This window comes from Bombina bombina, chromosome 6 (genome assembly GCF_027579735.1).
Source record: "Bombina bombina isolate aBomBom1 chromosome 6, aBomBom1.pri, whole genome shotgun sequence".
In the NCBI taxonomy this organism is placed as follows: Eukaryota; Metazoa; Chordata; class Amphibia; order Anura; family Bombinatoridae; genus Bombina; species Bombina bombina.
Window position 1 is genome coordinate 644,206,939 of NC_069504.1, and position 21,141 is coordinate 644,228,079.

Genomic DNA, 21,141 nt, shown 5'->3' on the forward strand with positions numbered 1-21,141 from the left:
AATGATGTTCCTTCCTATAAGGAAGAGTTTCCTGGCGTGCCTTCGATATTGTCACAGGAATAGAAGAAGCTAGGGATACCTTCTCCCTGTCTCCCGTCCTTTAAGGGATTTTCCTGTCGCTGACTCCATTATAATGCACGGTGCCCTTAGTAGAAGGGAGCTTTTCTACTATAGCTCAGAGAACTTTGATCCCTATGTGGGTAGCTGCTCCCTTAAGGATCCATGGATAAGAAGCTGGAGGTTCTATTGTTCATTTAGAGCAATTCCTTGTCTTATTAGACTTGCTGTGCTAGCCCGCCGCATTGTGGCTGGCATTTTGGTCATCTGAGAAGTCTTCCTGTAACTTAGTCTAGGCTTATAGTTCTGCAGTGGCAGTTTAAAATTTTTATGTTTCCTCCAAATCCACGCTTCTAGCGTTTCCTTTTCAAGGATGAGACCTTGTTTGGACTCGGTCTGGCAGAATTATCCTCTGACTTTATGGGGTTTTTCTACCACACGTCAATAGAGTAAGACTAAAGGAAAGTTTTCCTTTTTTCCTCTTTATGCAGTGTCAGAGTCCAATCTAAGTTTCCCTCCCAAGGGCAGATTTCTCCTTCTGAGTATCTGCAATCCAGAGAGAGACTTTGCTTGAATTGGGTTCAGGACATTTCTTTCTGGGGGTGAAAGTTCCAGTCTGGGAATAGGATCTAGGTATTTACCTCAAGTTTCTCAGGTTCTGACATTTAATGTAGTATCCATTCTCTTTTGGTTCAAGAGGGCCTGTTCAGACCGAACATAGACCTGAAGGATGTGTATTGTTCCCATGATCGGGATCTTCTCAAGTTTCTGAGTTTCGTCTTCCTAGTAGGACTTTTAGGTCCTGGGGTAGTGCAAGGGTGCTTTTCTGGACAATAATAGGGTTCAGGTGTCATCCTTCCTTTGAACAAACTCTCTTTCTAGAGATCTTGTCTAATCTACTTTCCCATGGAGGGAAAATGAATCTGGAGGGAGTTCCCTTGTTCCATCTTCAAGGGTGATTTTTTTGGGGACCTTATTAGGTTCTCTATCTTGGAGAAGATTCCTAACAGAGGTCAGACAATCAAGGATTTTCCCCTCTCCGCAGTCTCCTGTCCAATCAACAGCAAGCGCTACTGGTTCAGTACATAGAGCCATCTTGCTACTAGAGGTGGGAGTCTGGATCGAACTGCGGTTGATTTTACCTTCAGTCTCACGGTAGGAGGGAATCAGTGGCCATCATTCCTTCTTGTTATTTTCATAATAGGAGATCATCCGGTTCTGTCTCAGAGGATAGATCTAGATCAGTCGACAAGAGACTTTCTCCTGTAGTGGTTTTAAGGAGTATCTGTCTCAGGGGGCGTGTTTCTGGAGACATTCCTGGGTGATGTGACCACGGACGCAAACCTGCTGGGCTGGGAAGCAGTTGTCGGTTACACCTTCTTGGAGTCTTAATCCGGTTCTTAAAGTTTTGCAGAAGGCTCCGTTTGAACCAATGCATTCTATAGATTTCTTGGAAGGTTTTTTCTTGTTGCTATCTCTTCTGCTCGGAGAGTATCAGAACTCTCAGCTCTGCAGTGTGATTCCCCTTATCTTATCTTTCATGATGATAAGGTGAGGTTTCGTACTAAGTAAGATTTTTCGGACAGGAATTTTAATCAGGAAATTTTTGTTCCTTCTCTATGTCCTAATCCTTCTTCTCATAAGGATCGTTTGTTACACAACCTGGATGTTGTGCGTGCTTTGAAATTCTTCTTACATGCGACAAAGGTTTTTCACCAGTATTCTGCTTTGTTTGTTTGTTTCTCTGGGAAACACAAGGGTCAGAAAGCTACAGATTCTTCTCTTTTTTCTCTGGTTGAGAAGTATAATTTGTTTGACTTATGAGACTGCTGGTCAGCAGCTTCCTGAGAGAATTACAGCTCATTCTACGAGGGCTGTTTCCTATTCCTGGGCTTTCACAAATGAAGCTTCTGTGGCACAGTTTTGCAGGCTGCAACTTGGTCTTCTCTGCATACTTTTTCCAAATGTAATACTTTTGCCTCAGTTGAGGTTTCTTTGGGAGAAAGGTTCTGCAAGCAGTACTGCCTTCTGTTCAGGTTACCTGTCTTGCCTCCCTTATCATCTGTGTCCTATAGCTTGGGTATTGATTCCCAACAGTAATGGATGATGATCCGTGGACTCATTGTGTCATTAGAAAGAAAACAAAATTTATGCTTACCTGAAAAATTTATTTATTTCTTGACACAGTGAGTCCACGGCCCTCCCTGTTTTTCAGACAGTTTGTTTATATATACCTCCGGCACCTCTGCACCTCGTGTGGTTTCCTTTCTCTTCTTTACCTTCGGTCGAATGACTGGGGGTTGTGGGAAGGGAAGTGATACTTAACAGTTTCCTGTGGTGCTCTTTGCCTCCTCCTGCTGGCCAGGAGTGATATTCCCAACAGTAATTGATGATAACCCGTGGACTCACCATGTCAAGAAAGAAAGAAAGAAATATATTAGGTAAGCATAAATTTTGTTTTTAAATTATGGTCAGCCATTTTCATTTTTGTTTTAATTTATTTTTAAACATAATAATTTAGTGTGTCCCCAGGCATAGGCCAAGTTGGACTATGGCCTATGGCTGGGGAAGTACTAAATATTACATAAAATAAAAAAAATAAAAAGAGAAAAGCTTGCATTCTTTAAAAACTTTAATAATTCAATGGAAAAAAGGGTTGGTGTGAAATTTCTATTTTCAGCTTTTATTATTTTCTATGAGACACATAATTTTATTCGTCAGCTGGATCCCTGCTGCCGTTAATGGTGGAAAGCGCTCCTTTTGAAAATGTAATTGAGTGTAATGTCTTCCGACAGTTTTTTGTTTTTTTTCCCATCATTTTGCGAGCTCACACAAAACCAATTGCGACTCAGTGGATACGAGCCCTATATATCTTAAAGGGACAGAAAACCCCAACATTTTATTTCGTGATTTGGATACAACATACAACTTTCCAATTTATTTCTATTATCAAATTTGCTTAAAGGGACAGTCAACACAGTAGATTTGCATAATCAACAAATGCAAGATAGCAGAACAATGCAATAGCACTTAGTTTAAACTTCAAATGAGTAGATTTTTTTCCAGACAATTTTAAAAGTTATGTCTATTTCCACTCGCCCTGTACCATGTGATAGCCATCAGCCAATCACAAATGCATACACGTACCATGTGACAGCCATCAGCCAATCACAAATGCATACACGTTTATTCTGCACATGCTCAGTAGGAGCTGGTGACTCAAAAAGTTTAAATATAAAAAGACTGTGCACATTTTGTTAATGGAAGTAAATTGAAAAGTTGTTTAAAATTGCATGCTCTATCTGAATAATGAAGATTTAATTTTGACTTTAGTGTCCCTTTAATTTTCTTGTTATCCTTTGCTGAAGAAATGTTGGCAGCTATCTGAACATATCTAGTTAGCCAATCACAGAGACAAATGTGTGCAGGCACTATCACCAGCTAACTCCCACTATTGCAGGATATGTGCATATTCTTTTTAAACAAGGGATACTAAGAGAACAAAAGTACATTTGAAAATAGAAGTGAATTTTAAAAAGTTTTAAAACTGCATGATCTATCTGAATCATGCAAGTTTAATTTTTGACTTTCCTATCCCTTTAAATTTCAACCTATAAAGGAACTACTATTAATGCAAGTGTGAAATTAGACTAGTCCTATGCTTTTAATGTATTACTTGTACCTGATGATACCCAAATCTATCTTTCCTCTCCTGATATCTCTCCCTCTTTACACAACCAGATTACTAACTCTCTCTCTGCAATTTCTTTTTGAATGTCCTCATCGCACTACCTGCAACTCAATTTGTCCAGAACTTATCAGCTTCTTATTCTCCCGGCTCTTCGAAAACATAATTTATGCTTACCTGATAAATTCCTTTCTCCTGTAGTGTGATCAGTCCACGGGTCATCATTACTTCTGGGATATTACTCCTCCCCAACAGGAAGTGCAAGAGGATTCACCCAGCAGAGCTGCCACATAGCTCCTCCCCTCTACGTCACTCCCAGTCATTCGACCAAGGACCAACAAGAAAGGAGAAGCCAAAGGGTGCAGTGGTGACTGGAGTATAATTTAAAAAATATTTAACTGCCTTAAAAAAACAGGGCGGGCCGTGGACTGATCACACTACAGGAGAAAGGAATTTATCAGGTAAGCATAAATTATGTTTTCTCCTGTTAAGTGTGATCAGTCCACGGGTCATCATTACTTCTGGGATACCAATACCAAAGCAAAAGTACACGGATGACGGGAGGGATAGGCAGGCTCTTTATACAGAAGGAACCACTGCCTGAAGGACCTTTCTCCCAAAAATAGCCTCCGAGGAAGCAAAAGTGTCAAATTTGTAAAATTTGGAAAAAGTATGAAGCGAAGACCAAGTTGCAGCCTTGCAAATCTGTTCAACAGAGGCCTCATTCTTAAAGGCCCAAGTGGAAGCCACAGCTCTAGTGGAATGAGCTGTAATTCTTTCAGGAGGCTGCTGTCCAGCAGTCTCATAAGCTAAACGAATTATGCTACGAAGCCAAAAAGAAAGAGAGGTAGCAGAAGCCTTTTGACCTCTCCTCTGACCAGAGTAAACGACAAACAGGGAAGACGTTTGTCGAAATTCCTTAGTTGCCTGTAAGTAAAATTTTAGGGCACGAACTACATCCAGATTGTGCAGAAGACGTTCCTTCTTCGAAGAAGGATTTGGACACAAAGAAGGAACAACAATCTCTTGATTGATATTCCTGTTAGTGACTACCTTAGGTAAGAACCCAGGTTTAGTACGCAGAACTACCTTATCCGAATGAAAAATCAAATAAGGAGAATCAAAATGTAAGGCTGATAACTCAGAGACTCTTCGAGCCGAGGAAATAGCCATTAAAAATAGAACTTTCCAAGATAACAACTTTATATCAATGGAATGAAGGGGTTCAAACGGAACGCCCTGTAAAACGTTAAGAACAAGGTTTAAACTCCATGGCGGAGCAACAGTTTTAAACACAGGCTTAATCCTGGCCGAAGCCTGACAAAAAGCCTGAACGTCTGGAACTTCTGACAGACGTTTGTGCAACAGAATGGACAGAGCTGAGATCTGTCCCTTTAATGAACTAGCAGACAAACCCTTTTCTAAACCTTCTTGTAGAAAAGACAATATCCTAGGAATCCTAACCTTACTCCAAGAGTAACCTTTGGATTCGCACCAATATAGGTATTTACGCCATATCTTATGGTAAATCTTTCTGGTAACAGGCTTCCTAGCCTGTATTAAGGTATCAATAACTGACTCGGAAAACCCACGTTTTGATAAAATCAAGCGTTCAATTTCCAAGCAGTCAGCTTCAGAGAAGTTAGATTTTGATGTTTGAAAGGACCCTGTATCAGAAGGTCCTGTTTCAGAGGTAGAGACCAAGGTGGACAGGATGACATGTCCACCAGGTCTGCATACCAAGTCCTGCGTGGCCATGCAGGTGCTATTAGAATAACTGATGCTCTCTCCTGCTTGATTCTGGCAATCAATCGAGGAAGCATCGGGAAGGGTGGAAACACATAAGCCATCCTGAAGGTCCAAGGTGCTGTCAAGGCATCTATCAGGACTGCTCCTGGATCCCTGGATCTGGACCCGTAACGAGGAAGCTTGGCGTTCTGTCGAGACGCCATGAGATCTATCTCTGGTTTGCCCCAATGACGAAGTATTTGAGCAAAGACCTCCGGATGAAGTTCCCACTCCCCCGGATGAAAAGTCTGACGACTTAAGAAATCCGCCTCCCAGTTCTCCACTCCCGGGACGTGGATTGCTGACAGGTGGCAAGAGTGAGACTCTGCCCAGCGAATTATCTTTGATACTTCCATCATTGCTAGGGAGCTTCTTGTCCCTCCCTGATGGTTGATGTAAGCTACAGTCGTGATGTTGTCCGACTGAAACCTGATGAACCCCCGAGTTGTCAACTGGGGCCAAGCCAGGAGGGCATTGAGAACTGCTCTCAATTCCAGAATGTTTATTGGTAGGAGACTCTCCTCCTGACTCCATTGTCCCTGAGCCTTCAGAGAATTCCAGACGGCACCCCAACCTAGAAGGCTGGCGTCTGTTGTTACAATTGTCCAGTCTGGCCTGCTGAATGGCATCCCCCTGGACAGATGTGGCCGAGAAAGCCACCATAGAAGAGAATTTCTGGTCTCTTGATCCAGATTCAGAGAAGGGGACAAGTCTGAGTAATCCCCATTCCACTGACTTAGCATGCACAATTGCAGTGGTCTGAGGTGTAAGCGTGCAAAGGGTACTATGTCCATTGCCGCTACCATTAAGCCGATTACCTCCATGCATTGAGCCACTGACGGGTGTTGAATGGAATGAAGGGCGCGGCAAGCACTTTGAAGTCTTGTTAACCTGTCTTCTGTCAGGTAAATCTTCATTTCTACAGAATCTATAAGAGTCCCCAGGAAGGGAACTCTTGTGAGTGGAAAGAGAGAACTTTTCTTTTCGTTCACCTTCCATCCATGCGACCTTAGAAATGCCAGTACTAACTCTGTATGAGACTTGGCAGTTTGAAAGCTTGAGGCTTGTATCAGAATGTCGTCTAGGTACGGAGCTACCGAGATTCCTCGCGGTCTTAGTACCGCCAGAAGAGCACCCAGAACCTTTGTGAAGATTCTTGGAGCTGTAGCCAATCCGAATGGAAGAGCTACAAACTGGTAATGCCTGTCTAGGAAGGCAAACCTTAGGTACCGGTAATGATCTTTGTGAATCGGTATGTGAAGGTAAGCATCCTTTAAATCCACTGTGGTCATGTACTGACCCTTTTGGATCATGGGTAAAATTGTCCGAATAGTCTCCATTTTGAACGATGGAACTCTTAGGAATTTGTTTAGGATCTTTAAATCCAGGATTGGTCTGAAAGTTCCCTCTTTTTTGGGAACCACAAACAGATTTGAGTAAAACCCTTGTCCCTGTTCCGACCGTGGAACTGGATGGATTACTCCCATTAGCAAAAGCTCTTGTACGCAGCATAGAAACGCTTCTTTCTTTGTTTGGTTTGTTGACAACCTTGACAGATGAAATCTCTCTCTTGGAGGAGAGTATTTGAAGTCCAGAAGGTATCCCTGAGATATTATCTCTAGCGCCCAGGGATCCTGGACATCTCTTGCCCAAGCCTGGGCGAAGAGAGAAAGTCTGCCCCCCACTAGATCCGATCCCGGATCGGGGGCCCTCAATTCATGCTGTTTTAGGGGCAGCAGCAGGTTTCCTGGCCTGCTTGCCCTTGTTCCAAGACTGGTTAGGTCTCCAGCCTTGTCTGTAGCGAGCAACAGATCCTTCCTGTTTTGGAGCAGAGGAAGTTGATGCTGCTCCTGCTTTGAAATTCCGAAAGGAACGAAAATTAGACTGTCTAGCCTTAGGTTTGGCTCTGTCTTGAGGCAGGGCGTGGCCTTTACCTCCTTTAATGTCAGCGATAATTTCTTTCAAACCGGGCCCAAATAAGGTCTGCCCTTTGAAAGGTATATTAAGTAATTTAGACTTAGAAGTAACATCAGCTGACCAGGATTTTAGCCACAGTGCCTGAATGGCGAATCCGGAATTCTTAGCCGTAAGTTTAGTTAAATGTACTACGGCCTCCGAAATGAATGAATTAGCTAGCTTAAGGATTCTAAGCTTGTCCGTAATGTCATCCAGAGTAGCTGAACTAATGGTCTCTTCCAGAGACTCAAACCAAAATGCCGCCGCAGCCGTGACCGGCGCAATGCATGCAAGGGGTTGCAATATAAAACCTTGTTGAACAAACATTTTCTTAAGGTAACCCTCTAATTTTTTATCCATTGGATCTGAAAAGGCACAGCTATCCTCCACCGGGATAGTGGTACGCTTAGCTAAAGTAGAAACTGCTCCCTCCACCTTAGGGACCGTTTGCCATAAGTCCCGTGTGGTGGTGTCTATTGGAAACATCTTTCTAAATATCGGAGGGGGTGAGAACGGCACACCGGGTCTATCCCACTCCTTAGTAATAATTTCAGTTAGTCTCTTAGGTATAGGAAAAACGTCAGTACTCGTTGGTACAGCAAAATATTTATCCAACCTACACATTTTCTCTGGTATTGCAACTGTGTTACAATCATTCAGAGCCGCTAACACCTCCCCTAGTAATACACGGAGGTTTTCCAGCTTAAATTTAAAATATCTGAATCCGATCTGTTTGGATCAGAACCGTCAGCCGCAGAATGAAGCTCTCCGTCCTCATGTTCTGCAAGTTGTGACGCAGTATCTGACATGGCCCTAGCATTATCAGCGCACTCTGTTCTCACCCCAGAGTGATCACGCTTGCCTCTTAGTTCTGGTAATTTAGCCAAAACGTCAGTCATAACAGTAGCCATATCTTGTAATGTTATTTGTAATGGCCGCCCAGATGTACTGGGCGCCACAATATCGCGCACCTCCCGAGCGGGAGATGCAGGTACTGACACGTGAGGCGAGTTAGTCGGCATAACTCTCCCCTCGCTGTTTGGTGAAATGTGTTCAATTTGTACAGATTGACTTTTATTTAAAGTAGCATCAATACAGTTAGTACATAAATTTCTATTGGGCTCCACTTTGGCATTAGCACAAATAGCACAGCTATCTTCCTCTGAATCAGACATGTTTAACACACTAGCAACTAAACTTGCAACTTGGAAATACTATTCAAGTAAAATACTATGAAAACGTACTGTGCCTATAAGAAACACAGAAAGATTTATGACAGTTGAAAATTAATTAACTGAAAAGGTTATAGCATCAATTTTTGTAAAAAACACAATTTTAGCAAAGGTTTGTTCCCATTAGCAAAGGATAACTAACCCTGATAGCAGAAAAAAAGTTAAAGAATAAACGTTTTTTATCACAGTCAACTACAATCTCACAGCTCTGCTGTGAATGATTACCTCCCTCAAAACAAGTTTTGAAGACCCCTGAGTTCTGTAGAGATGAACCGGATCATGCAGGAAATACCATGAGCTTCTGACTGAATTTTTTGATGCGTAGCAAAAGCGCCAAAAAAGGCCCCTCCCCCTCACACACAACAGTGAGAGAGATCAGTAAACTGTCAGAAATTAGATCAAGCAACTGCCAAGTGGAAAAATAGTGCCCAAACATTTTATTCACCCAGTACCTCAGAAAATGAAAACGATTTTACATTCCAGCAAAAACGTTTAACATAAATTAAGAGTTATTAAAAAGCCTGTTGCTAGTCCCTGCAAATTAGGCTAAAGTCTTATGTACACAGTGTAATTCCAGTGAAGTACCATTCCCCAGAATACTGAAGTGTAAAATATACATACATGACATTATATCGGTATGGCAGGATTTTCTCATCAATTCCATTGTCAGAAAATAAAAGCTGCTACATACCTCTTTGCAGATTAATCTGCCCGCTGTCCCCTGATCTGAAGTTTACCTCTCCTCAGATGGCCGAGAAACAGCAATATGATCTTAACTACTCCGGCTAAAATCATAGTAAAAACTCTGGTAGATTCTTCTTCAAATTCTACCAGAGAAGGAATAACACACTCCGGTGCTATTATAAAATAACAAACTTTTGATTGAAGGTATAAAACTAAATATAATCACCATAGTCCTCTCACACATCCTATCTAGTCGTTGGGTGCAAGAGAATGACTGGGAGTGACGTAGAGGGGAGGAGCTATGTGGCAGCTCTGCTGGGTGAATCCTCTTGCACTTCCTGTTGGGGAGGAGTAATATCCCAGAAGTAATGATGACCCGTGGACTGATCACACTTAACGGGAGAAACATCTGACATTTCTCTGACAGTTGGAGACTCTTTTTTTCAACACCTCATTCCAGGTCCGCTGTTTTGACTCAGAATTCACACTCACACTACATATACAAGCACTTGCTGAATTCTGCTGGGCGCCAACATTTCCAGAATTTATCCTTTCCTTACTCAAAAAAACTACAAAAATACTAATTCATTTTGTCATGCAATGAATTTTGCAATCAACTTCTAAATAGCCTTCCCAAACACCTCCTCTCTTCCCTCCGGTCTATTATAAATGCTTGAGCTAGATCACATAAGTCGCTGATCTACATCAGCTGCTCCGCCAGTCTCTACACTGGCTCCTCACTCCAGAATACAGTTTAAAGTACTAACCATAACTTACAAAGCACTCAACAGCCTCAATCCTTATCTCTAAATATTCCCTGACCCGTCCTCTTTGATCAACCTTTAACCTACGTCTCTCCACTCCCATTATCTTTATGTCCAACTCCTGCCTCCAAGACTTCTCACATGCTGCTCTTGTCCTCTGGAACTCTCTACCCCACTCCAACCTTGTATAGTTTTAGACGCTCCTTGAAAACACACCTATTCAAAGAGGCTTACCATCTGTCCTCTATTTTTCATCCTAACCAAATCCTTGAACTGCCTTGACTCACTGCTGTAACTTCAATGTGACGAGCGACCCCAACTATTATGTCTCTGCACCCTCAGGTCCATCTTTCTCTTGTACTAGATTTGTTAAGTCTGTTATGTTTTTGTATCTTATCACAAATCCTTGTCATTGTATACCAATATCTCTGTACCCAGCACTCTGTAATTATGCAGCACTATACAAATAAATGATGATAATAATAATAATAATAATAATAATAATAATACTCAGGCAACACCTTAATTTAAACAAAATAATTCTAAAAAGTTTACATATATTTTACCTTAAATGTTTCAAGTAATATTTTAGCACCAAGCTGGCATGCATGCTGCCCAGGTGTTCTTGAAGGTCCTGCTGTTGATTCAGTTACTTTTGAACCACAAACTGCCCTAGGCCCAAATGAATCCATTAAAATAAAACCAAGTTCCACTAGGCCTTGGGTGACATGATCCCAGCCATAGACACTGAAAAAAAATAAAATGTATAATGAGTTAACAAAGTAGTAGTACTTTAAAAAGACACTGAAAATCCACATTTAAATTATGCATTTGAAAAAAAAAATACAGATTTTTTTTATTTTATTAGGAAATGGAGTTTTATTTATTTTACAGGATAGATAATCTACATAACTAGTTTGCAGAATTTGGATTTCTTTTGTCTGTTGATTTAGAAAGTGTAGAAAAGATATTGTAAAATAGAGTAATGAGGCAAATAAAGTAGAGGCATATTTGTTATTGGATAACAATAAAGATTGTTATACTGTTCACTAAAAAAAAAAAAAACTTGCGCTCCCAAAACTATTGTTAATTCGTTTCTCCAATTCTCCAATCTCTTAAACTTCCAAACCTTTACGCCTGAATATAGGCAATCTTTAGCGCTACCCATATCCCTCGATGAAATTAAACAAGTTATCAAAAATCTCAGGTCCAGATGGTTTTCCGGTATTTTTTTAATAAAAAACATTCACTAATGAATTATCCACGAATTTTGCTGAGATTTTTTAGCTTAGCCAGTAAAGAGGGAGCATTTAAAAGGGAATTACAATGCTAAACCAGATAAAAAGCCATTATTGTGCACTAATTAAAGGCCCATCTTATTAATTAATGTCGATATTAAGCAAATCACATTTCCAAAATCCTTCCCTCTTTAATCAATGTAGACCAAATAGAGTTCATACCACAAGGAGAGGGTCTAGATCTAGATAATACTAGACGCCTCCTTAATATTTATCTTGAATTCACCAGATTAAATAGACCTTTCTCAGTCATCTCTTTAGATGCTGAGAAAGCATTTAATCAGGTGAGGTGGGATTACCTATGGGAAGTCCTAGACAGTTTTAAATTCCCATGAGAAATTCAACAATCTACAAAAGCCCTTTATTCCGTTCCCACCGCTTCTGTAAAGGGTATGGGTTTTTGTTCATCACCTTTCCCTATCGCAAATGGAACTAGACAAGGGTGCCCATTGTTCTCCCCTGTTCTTCGCCTTGGCTGTTGAGCCATTAGCTGAAAAAACATAATTTATGTAAGAACTTACCTGATAAATTCATTTCTTTCATATTAACAAGAGTCCATGAGCTAGTGACGTATGGGATATACATTCCTACCAGGAGGGGCAAAGTTTCCCAAACCTTAAAATGCCTATAAATACACCCCTCACCACACCCACAAATCAGTTTAACGAATAGCCAAGAAGTGGGGTGATAAGAAAAAAGTGCGAAGCATATAAAATAAGGAATTGGAATAATTGTGCTTTATACAAAAAATCATAACCACCACAAAAAAGGGTGGGCCTCATGGACTCTTGTTAATATGAAAGAAATGAATTTATCAGGTAAGTTCTTACATAAATTATGTTTTCTTTCATGTAATTAACAAGAGTCCATGAGCTAGTGACGTATGGGATAATGAATACCCAAGATGTGGATCTTTCCACACAAGAGTCACTAGAGAGGGAGGGATAAAATAAAGACAGCCAATTCCTGCTGAAAATAATCCACACCCAAAATAAAGTTTAATGAAAAACATAAGCAGAAGATTCAAACCGAAACCACTGCCTGAAGTACCTTTCTACCAAAAACTGCTTCAGAAGAAGAGAATACATCAAAATGGTAGAATTTAGTAAAAGTATGCAAAGAGGACCAAGTCGCTGCTTTGCAAATCTGATCAACTGAAGCTTCATTCCTAAACGCCCAGGAAGTAGAAACTGACCTAGTAGAATGAGCTGTAATCCTCTGAGGCGGAGTCTTACCCGAATTAACATAGGCAAGATGAATTAAAGATTTCAACCAGGATGCCAAAGAAATGGCAGAAGCTTTCTGGCCTTTTCTAGAACCAGAAAAGATGACAAATAGACTAGAAGTCTTTCGGAAAGATTTAGTAGCTTCAACATAATATTTCAAAGCTCTAACAACATCCAAAGAATGTAACGATTTCTCCTTAGAATTCTTAGGATTAGGACATAATGAAGGAACCACGATTTCTCTACTAATGTTGTTGGAATTCACAACCTTAGGTAAAAATTCAAAAGAAGTTCGCAACACCGCCTTATCCTGATGAAAAATCAGAAAAGGAGACTCACAAGAAAGAGCAGATAATTCAGAAACTCTTCTGGCAGAAGAGATGGCTAAAAGGAACAAAACTTTCCAAGAAAGCAATTTAATGTCCAATGAATGCATAGGTTCAAACGGAGGAGCTTGAAGAGCTCCCAGAACCAAATTCAAACTCCATGGAGGAGAAATTGACTTAATGACAGGTTTTATACGAACCAAAGCTTGTACAAAACAATGAATATCAGGAAGAATAGCAATCTTTCTGTGAAAAAGAACAGAAAGAGCAGAGATTTGTCCTTTCAAGGAACTTGCGGACAAACCCTTATCTAAACCATCCTGAAGAAATTGTAATATTCTCGGAATTCTAAAAGAATACCAAGAAAAATGATGAGTAAGACACCAAGAAATATAAGTCTTCCAGACTCTATAATATATCTCTCTAGATACAGATTTACGAGCCTGTAACATAGTATCAATCACAGAGTCAGAGAAACCTCTTTGACCAAGAATCAAGCGTTCAATCTCCATACCTTTAAGTTTAAGTATTTCAGATCCGGATGCAAAAAAGGACCTTGCGACAGAAGGTCTGGTCTTAACGGAAGAGTCCATGGTTGGCAAGATGCCATCCGGACAAGATCCGCATACCAAAACCTGTGAGGCCATGCCGGAGCTATTAGCAGAACAAACGAGCATTCCCTCAGAATCTTGGAGATTACTCTTGGAAGAAGAACTAGAGGCGGAAAGATATAGGCAGGATGATACTTCCAAGGAAGTGATAATGCATCCACTGCCTCCGCCTGAGGATCCCGGGATCTGGACAGATACCTGGGAAGTTTCTTGTTTAGATGAGAGGCCATCAGATCTATCTCTGGAAGCCCCCACATTTGAACAATCTGAAGAAATACCTCTGGGTGAAGAGACCATTCGCCCGGATGCAACGTTTGGCGACTGAGATAATCCGCTTCCCAATTGTCTACACCTGGGATATGAACCGCAGAGATTAGACAGGAGCTGGATTCCGCCCAAACCAAAATTCGAGATACTTCTTTCATAGCCAGAGGACTGTGAGTCCCTCCTTGATGATTGATGTATGCCACAGTTGTGACATTGTCTGTCTGAAAACAAATGAACGATTCTCTCTTCAGAAGAGGCCAAAACTGAAGAGCTCTGAAAATTGCACGGAGTTCCAAAATATTGATCGGTAATCTCACCTCCTGAGATTCCCAAACTCCCTGTGCCGTCAGAGATCCCCACACAGCTCCCCAACCTGTGAGACTTGCATCTGTTGAAATTACAGTCCAGGTCGGAAGAACAAAAGAATTTTTGCGCCAAAAAAGTCTGCGCCAAGAATGACGCAATAAAATGAAGCATTTTCAGCCCCCGCGAGCCTAACAGCCCACAGGGAAAAAAGTCAAATTTTTGAGGTAAGAAAAATATGATAATTCAATGCATAATCCCAAATATGAAACTGACTGTCTGAAAATAAGGAAAGTTGAACATTCTGAGTCAAGGCAAATAAATGTTTGAATACATATATTTAGAACTTTATAAATAAAGTGCCCAACCATAGCTTAGAGTGTCACAGAAAATAAGACTTACTTACCCCAGGACACTCATCTACATGTTTGTAGAAAGCCAAACCAGTACTGAAACGAGAATCAGTAGAGGTAATGGTAAATATAAGAGCATATCGTCGATCTGAAAAGGGAGGTAAGAGATGAATCTCTACGACCGATAACAGAGAACCTTATGAAATAGACCCCGTAGAAGGAGATCACTGCATTCAATAGGCAATACTCTCTTCACATCCCTCTGACATTCACTGCACGCTGAGAGGAAAACCGGGCTCCAACTTGCTGCGGAGCGCATATCAACGTAGAATCTAGCACAAACTTACTTCACCACCTCCCTTGGAGGCAAAGTTTGTAAAAACTGATTTGTGGGTGTGGTGAGGGGTGTATTTATAGGCATTTTAAGGTTTGGGAAACTTTGCCCCTCCTGGTAGGAATGTATATCCCATACGTCACTAGCTCATGGACTCTTGTTAATTACATGAAAGAAACCAGAACAGATAGAAATATGGGAGGAATTATTTTGTTTGGAACAATGCACAAGATTGCATTTTTTTGCAAACGACATCACCATATTTTGATGATTCTAAATGATCTTTTTAAAAATTGTAAACTTAACCAAAAAAACAGATATATACGGTAAATTTTTTATTATCTGACTATATAGGAGCACGACATATTAAATAGTAATCTCTTCATATTAGGTCGCTGTATGTTAGCAATCGTGTTTTGGGATGAGGTTAGGATCGTCGTCGTTTTATCTTTTTTAATTTTACTATGCAGGGTAGTGGAGCGATTTATAATTTTTTTGCTCCTATCAACATGGCGAGTATTCTTTTTGTATTATCAATATGGGTAGCTTTTTGATGAAGTCGGTGTTAATTCATCTGCATTTTAATTATATATTTTTTTAATGTTTGGGAGTGGAGCAATTGCTCTTTTGGTGATATGATCTAAGTAATAGTTTGCATTGATCCACCCATTGAGGTTTGTAGAACTCTTTGACCTATCAATGATGAGTGGGCATTCGTATGATGCACATTTATTTGATATACAACATTGTATCTTTAGGGCTATTAGAGGATTACAAGTGTTGACAGTTATCACACTTAATTTGCTACTATGTATTGTTTCTTTGGTACCGTATATTAAATATTTATACATATATATTTTTCTTGCTTGATACATCCAGTTTACTTCGGCTCTACATATACTTTTTTTTTATATATTGCATATAGAAGGACCCACAGGTTATTACTACATGCCCTTTTAGAGAAAGGTAAATTATTGGTATAAATAAAAAGAGAGAAGCGCTCAACCTGGGAACGAACAATAGCATAATAGCTTGTTCTATGGCCAGTTACCACCCTAGAAGCAGCCTCTTTTTGCTCACCTCAGTGACAAGGCCCACAATAGGCCGAAACGTACGTCTGGGGTTTTGCTGTTTCTCTTGTTCAGAGAGGGATTGCCTGGTATTTCGGGGCTGGACTGTACTGTGAAGTCAGGATCAGACTGATATGCTACAGGAAAGTTCTTCTCTGTGAAAGGCACATTTTGAGCAAAAAGAGGCTGCTTCGAGGGTGGTAACTAGCCATAGAACAAGCTATTATGCTATTGTTCGTTCCCAGGTTGAACGCTTCTCTCTTTTTATTTATGCAAATTATGACACTTGGGGAAGTCTCCCTAAGTGTGATGCGGGAATCCAGACGTGGACCCGTTGCTCAGTGTGTCTAGAGGGATATGGCCGCACCTCACTGACGAGGCCCACAATAGGCCGAAACCTACGTCTGGGGTTTTGCTGTTTCTCTTGTTCAGAGAGGGATTGCCTGGTATTTCGGGGCTGGACTGTACTGTGAAGTCAGGATCAGACTGATATGCTACAGGAAAGTTCTTCTCTGTGAAAGGCACATTTTGAGCAAAAAGAGGCTGCTTCTAGGGTGGTAACTAGCCATAGAACAAGCTATTATGCTATTGTTCGTTCCCAGATTGAGCGCTTCTCTCTTTTTATTTATGCAAATTATTGGTATGCATACACGCCCTAAGGGGGAGTAATTTGTTCTGATTGGTAGTGTACTCGTATTTAAAGGTCATTTTAATTACAATTTGATATCCCTGATGAAACGGAGTTTGGGTGTGCCTAGAAATGCGTTGTAAGTTTTTATCATTTTTGTTCATAATTTGGTCTGTTTTCAATAAGCTACTTGTAAATTAATTTTAATAAAATTATTTCATAATCATTTATATCGGACTGATTATTATTGAGCTTAAAGGGACACTGAACCCAATTTTTTTCCTTTCATGATTCAGATAGAGCATGCAATTTTAAGCAACTTTCTAATTTACTCCTATTAGCAATTTTTCTTCGTTCTCTTGCTATCTTTATTTGAAAAAGAAGGCATCTAAGCTAAGGAGCCAGTCAATTTTTGGTTCAGTACACTGGACAGCACTTGTTTATTGGTGGGTTAATGTATCCACCAATCAGCAAGAACAACGTAGGTTCTTCACCAAAAATGGGTCAGCATCTAAACATTCTTGCTTTACAAATAAAGATACCAAGAGAATTAAGAAAATTTGATAATAGGAGTAAATTAGAAAGTTGCTTAAAATCGCATGCTCTATCTGATTCACAAAAGAAAAAATATGGGTTCAGTATCCCTTTTAGCTATCTGGCTGGGTCAAGTGGTACAGCAGTAAATTCCTGTGATCTTGAGGACTAGAATTCAGCAAACTGGGTTTGCTGTAAATATCCAACAGGCACCTCATAGCACTATAGGGTGATCTTGTCAAATGTGAGCACCCTGTGTTTTGTTTAATCATATTTGAGATTGTCCTTGATTGCTTCTCTCTTTATTTGAATAATTTTCAGACGTTCAACACTAGAAGTGTGAGGAGAATGCAGCCTTGTCCAATTAGGAGCTTCAGAAGAAAATTGGATTTGATCTAAGTGACTTATGTATGGACACAAGCTATCATCACTATTGAATTACTGCAGTGACCATAGTTTGTATATGAGATCCCCACTTTAGGGGATACTATACAGTAATATAAAATCATCATTTATTTGTATATTATTTGCTCAGTTATATTGGTTGATATTGTATTTTTTGCCGCCCCCCCTACTGATAGTTGAGATTGACAACTATTTATTCACTGTATTACCTTATTTGAAACATATTATAAGCTCCTTACTCAATGGTACTATGTTTCACTAAGATTATTTAACCCCTTAAGGACCAGCGACATACCCTGTATGTGCCTTTTTTTGGGACTTGATTGTTTTATAGCGCGGTCTTGCCACCAGCGTTGAGACTGCTCTATTCCACAAAGCCTTCTGGAGGGAGGGCATTAATAGCGTGTTCTTGTTAGACTTGTGCTATTATGTCCTGAAAAAACCCTTAACGACCAGTGACATACAGGGTACGTTGTGGTCATTAAGGGGTTAAAATAAATAACAATGTTTCACCCTTGTGTTGGAAGGGATGTGGACAAGTGGAGGACTCTCTAAATATTTGGTGGGGTCGCCCCAAGCTGACAGTTTTATGGAATATAATATATCCAAATCTCCCGAATTAGCCTCATTACATATAGCCTCAAAGCTATTTATGTATTTATCTTCTAATTGCAGTTAAACTGTCTATTGCTAGGTCATGGAAAAGTGAATCTCCCCCTAGCTGGCCCTTCGTTCTAAACACTATGGCCTATGGAAAGGAATGGTTTTTTTTTTTAGAAGCTAGATAACACAGACCTTTGAACTTATCTAGGTAGATTGGGTTTCGAAATATAGTCCAAATTGGGGACCTAGGGTCAAATGATAGAATTCCTACCTATTGCCTAACATATTACTATGGACCTTTTGTTAGCGGAAGCCCTAACTCTCCTCTTGTACGGAAATCTTCCTCTTTACCTTAACCTTCCTTTTTATATACTTCTCTTCACATACTATTTTTTAATCTCTTACCTTTTATACCCATTCTTCTAAGTCAGGCTGAATGAGAGACATATAAAGTGATGTTAATAAAATTTTGTTATTCAGCACTTCACTTTGTTTTGGTAGATATATATGTTTATGTAGTCACTGTTTGTGGATAAAACAGGAACTCATGATATATGTGTACATGTAGAGGAGCATCATTCTCAAACTAATAACATTGCAGTTGTGTTTGTATTTGGAGTCCTGCGTGTCTCCTTTGGATTTTTTCATTCTTGTGAAATAATTCCTGTTCTGTATTATTTCCTATTTTTAAATCAACATTTAGTGGTTATTGCTCAGATCTCAGGTTAATTTTATAAATGTCCCACCAAATTCCCCCAAAATCAATTGTGATATTTTATTACAAAAATAAACAGCTAGATTACGAGTTTTGCGTTATGGGTATAATGCTACTTTTTCCCTACCGCTGCTATTACGAGTCTTGTAGGTTTAGCTGTACCGCACACATTTTTGGCCGTCATGCAATGTCAGTACCGCACTTTTAAAAAATTTTTTAGCCGGCTCTCCCTATTGATGTCTATGGGGAAATAGTGCACGAGCACATCAAAGCAGCACTTGTATTTGTGTGCGGTATGGAGCTCAACGCAGCCAATAGGAATTAAAGGGTAAAAAATCCTATTGGCTGATTGCGTCAGCCAATAGGAATTAAAGGGTAAAAAATCCTATTGGCTGATTGCGTCAGCCAATAGGATTTTTTACCCTTTAATTCCTATTGGCGGATAGAATTCTATCAGCCAATCGGAATTCAAGGGACGCCATCTTGGATGACTACCCTTAAAGGGAATCTTCAGTGTACGGCTGGGACCCTATGATTGCAGGTGTTAGGCTTTTTTTTTAGCCGGCTCTCCCTATTGATGTCTATGGGGAAATAGTGCACGAGCACATCAAAGCAGCACTTGTATTTGTGTGCGGTATGGAGCTCAACGCAGCCAATAAATTTATGTAGGTGGCGGCCACATTGGGGGCGGCAGATTAGGGGTTAATAAATGTATGTAAATGTAATGTAGGTGTCGGCGATGTCGGGGGCAGCAGATTAGGGGTGTTTAGACTCAGGGTTTATGTTAGGTTTATTTAAACATACATTTTCTTTCCCCATAGACATCAATGGGGCTACGTTACGGAGCTTTATGCTCCGCGATTGCAGGTGTTAGGCTTTTTTTTTAGCCGGCTCTCCCTATTGATGTCTATGGGGAAATAGTGCACGAGCACATCAAAGCAGCACTTGTATTTGTGTGCGGTATGGAGCTCAACGCAGCCAATAAATTTATGTAGGTGGCGGCCACATTGGGGGCGGCAGATTAGGGGTTAATAAATGTATGTAAATGGTGGCGACGTTGTGGGCTGCATATTAGGGATTAATAAATTTATGTAGGTGGCGGCGACGACATTGGGGACGGCAGATTAGCGGTTAATAAATGTAATGTAGGTGTCGGCGATGTCGGGGGCAGCAGATTAGGGGTGTTTAGACTCAGGGTTTATGTTAGGTTTATTTAAACATACATTTTCTTTCCCAATAGACATCAATGGGGCTACGTTACGGAGCTTTATGCTCCGCGATTGCAGGTGTTAGGCTTTTTTTTTAGCCGGCTCTCCCTATTGATGTCTATGGGGAAATAGTGCACGAGCACATCAAAGCAGCACTTGTATTTGTGTGCGGTATGGAGCTCAACGCAGCCAATAGGAATTAAAGGGTAAAAAATCCTATTGGCTGATTGCGTCAGCCAATAGGAATTAAAGGGTAAAAAATCCTATTGGCTGATTGCGTCAGCCAATAGGATTTTTTACCCTTTAATTTCTATTGGCGGATAGAATTCTATCAGCCAATCGGAATTCAAGGGACGCCATCTTGGATGACTACCCTTAAAGGGAATCTTCAGTGTACGGCTGGGACCCTATGATGAGGATGCTCCGCGCCGGATGTCTTGAAGATGGACCCGCTCCGTGCCGGAAGGATGAAGATAGAAGATGCCGTCTGGATGAAGACTTCTGCCCGCCTGGATGATGACTTCTTGCCGCTTCGATGAAGACTTCGCCAGCTGGATGAGGATGGATGTCCGGTCTTCAAAAACTGTAAGTGGATCTTCAGGGGTTAGTGTTTTTTTAAGGATTTATTGGGTGGGTTTTATTTTTAGCTTAGGCTTTTGGGCAATGTAAAAGAGCTAAATGCCCTTTTAAGGGCAATGCCCATCCAAATGCCCTTTTCAGGGCAATGGGGAGCTTAGGTTTATTTAGATATTTAGATGGGGGTTGGTTGGGTGGGTGGTGGGTTTTACTGTTGGGGGGTTGTTTGTATTTTTTTTTACAGGTAAAAGAGCCGATTTCTTTTGGGCAATGCCCCGCAAAAGGCCCTTTTAAGGGCTATTGGCAGTTTAGTGTAGGCTAGGGGTTTTTTTATTTTGGGGGGGCTTTTTTATTTTGATAGGGCTATTAGATTAGAAGTAATTTGTTTTTATTTTTGATAAAAAAAATATTTTCTGTAATTTAGTGTTATTTTTTGTAATTTATATAAATGTATTTTTTCAATTTAATTTATTTAATTTTAATTGTAATGTTAGGTGTTAGTGTGAGGCAGGTAA

General features: G+C 40.3%; 1 protein-coding gene across 1 annotated transcript in view; it reads right to left on the reverse strand.

Annotated features, from left to right (window-relative positions):
• Positions 1–21,141, reverse strand: part of FANCI (FA complementation group I) — a 763,169-nt gene that overhangs the window by 646,023 nt on the left and 96,005 nt on the right. Inside the window, exon 13 of the mRNA XM_053719357.1 lies at positions 10,736–10,916. Coding sequence (XP_053575332.1) covers positions 10,736–10,916 — 181 coding nt within the window. The remainder of the gene's footprint in view (positions 1–10,735; positions 10,917–21,141) is intronic.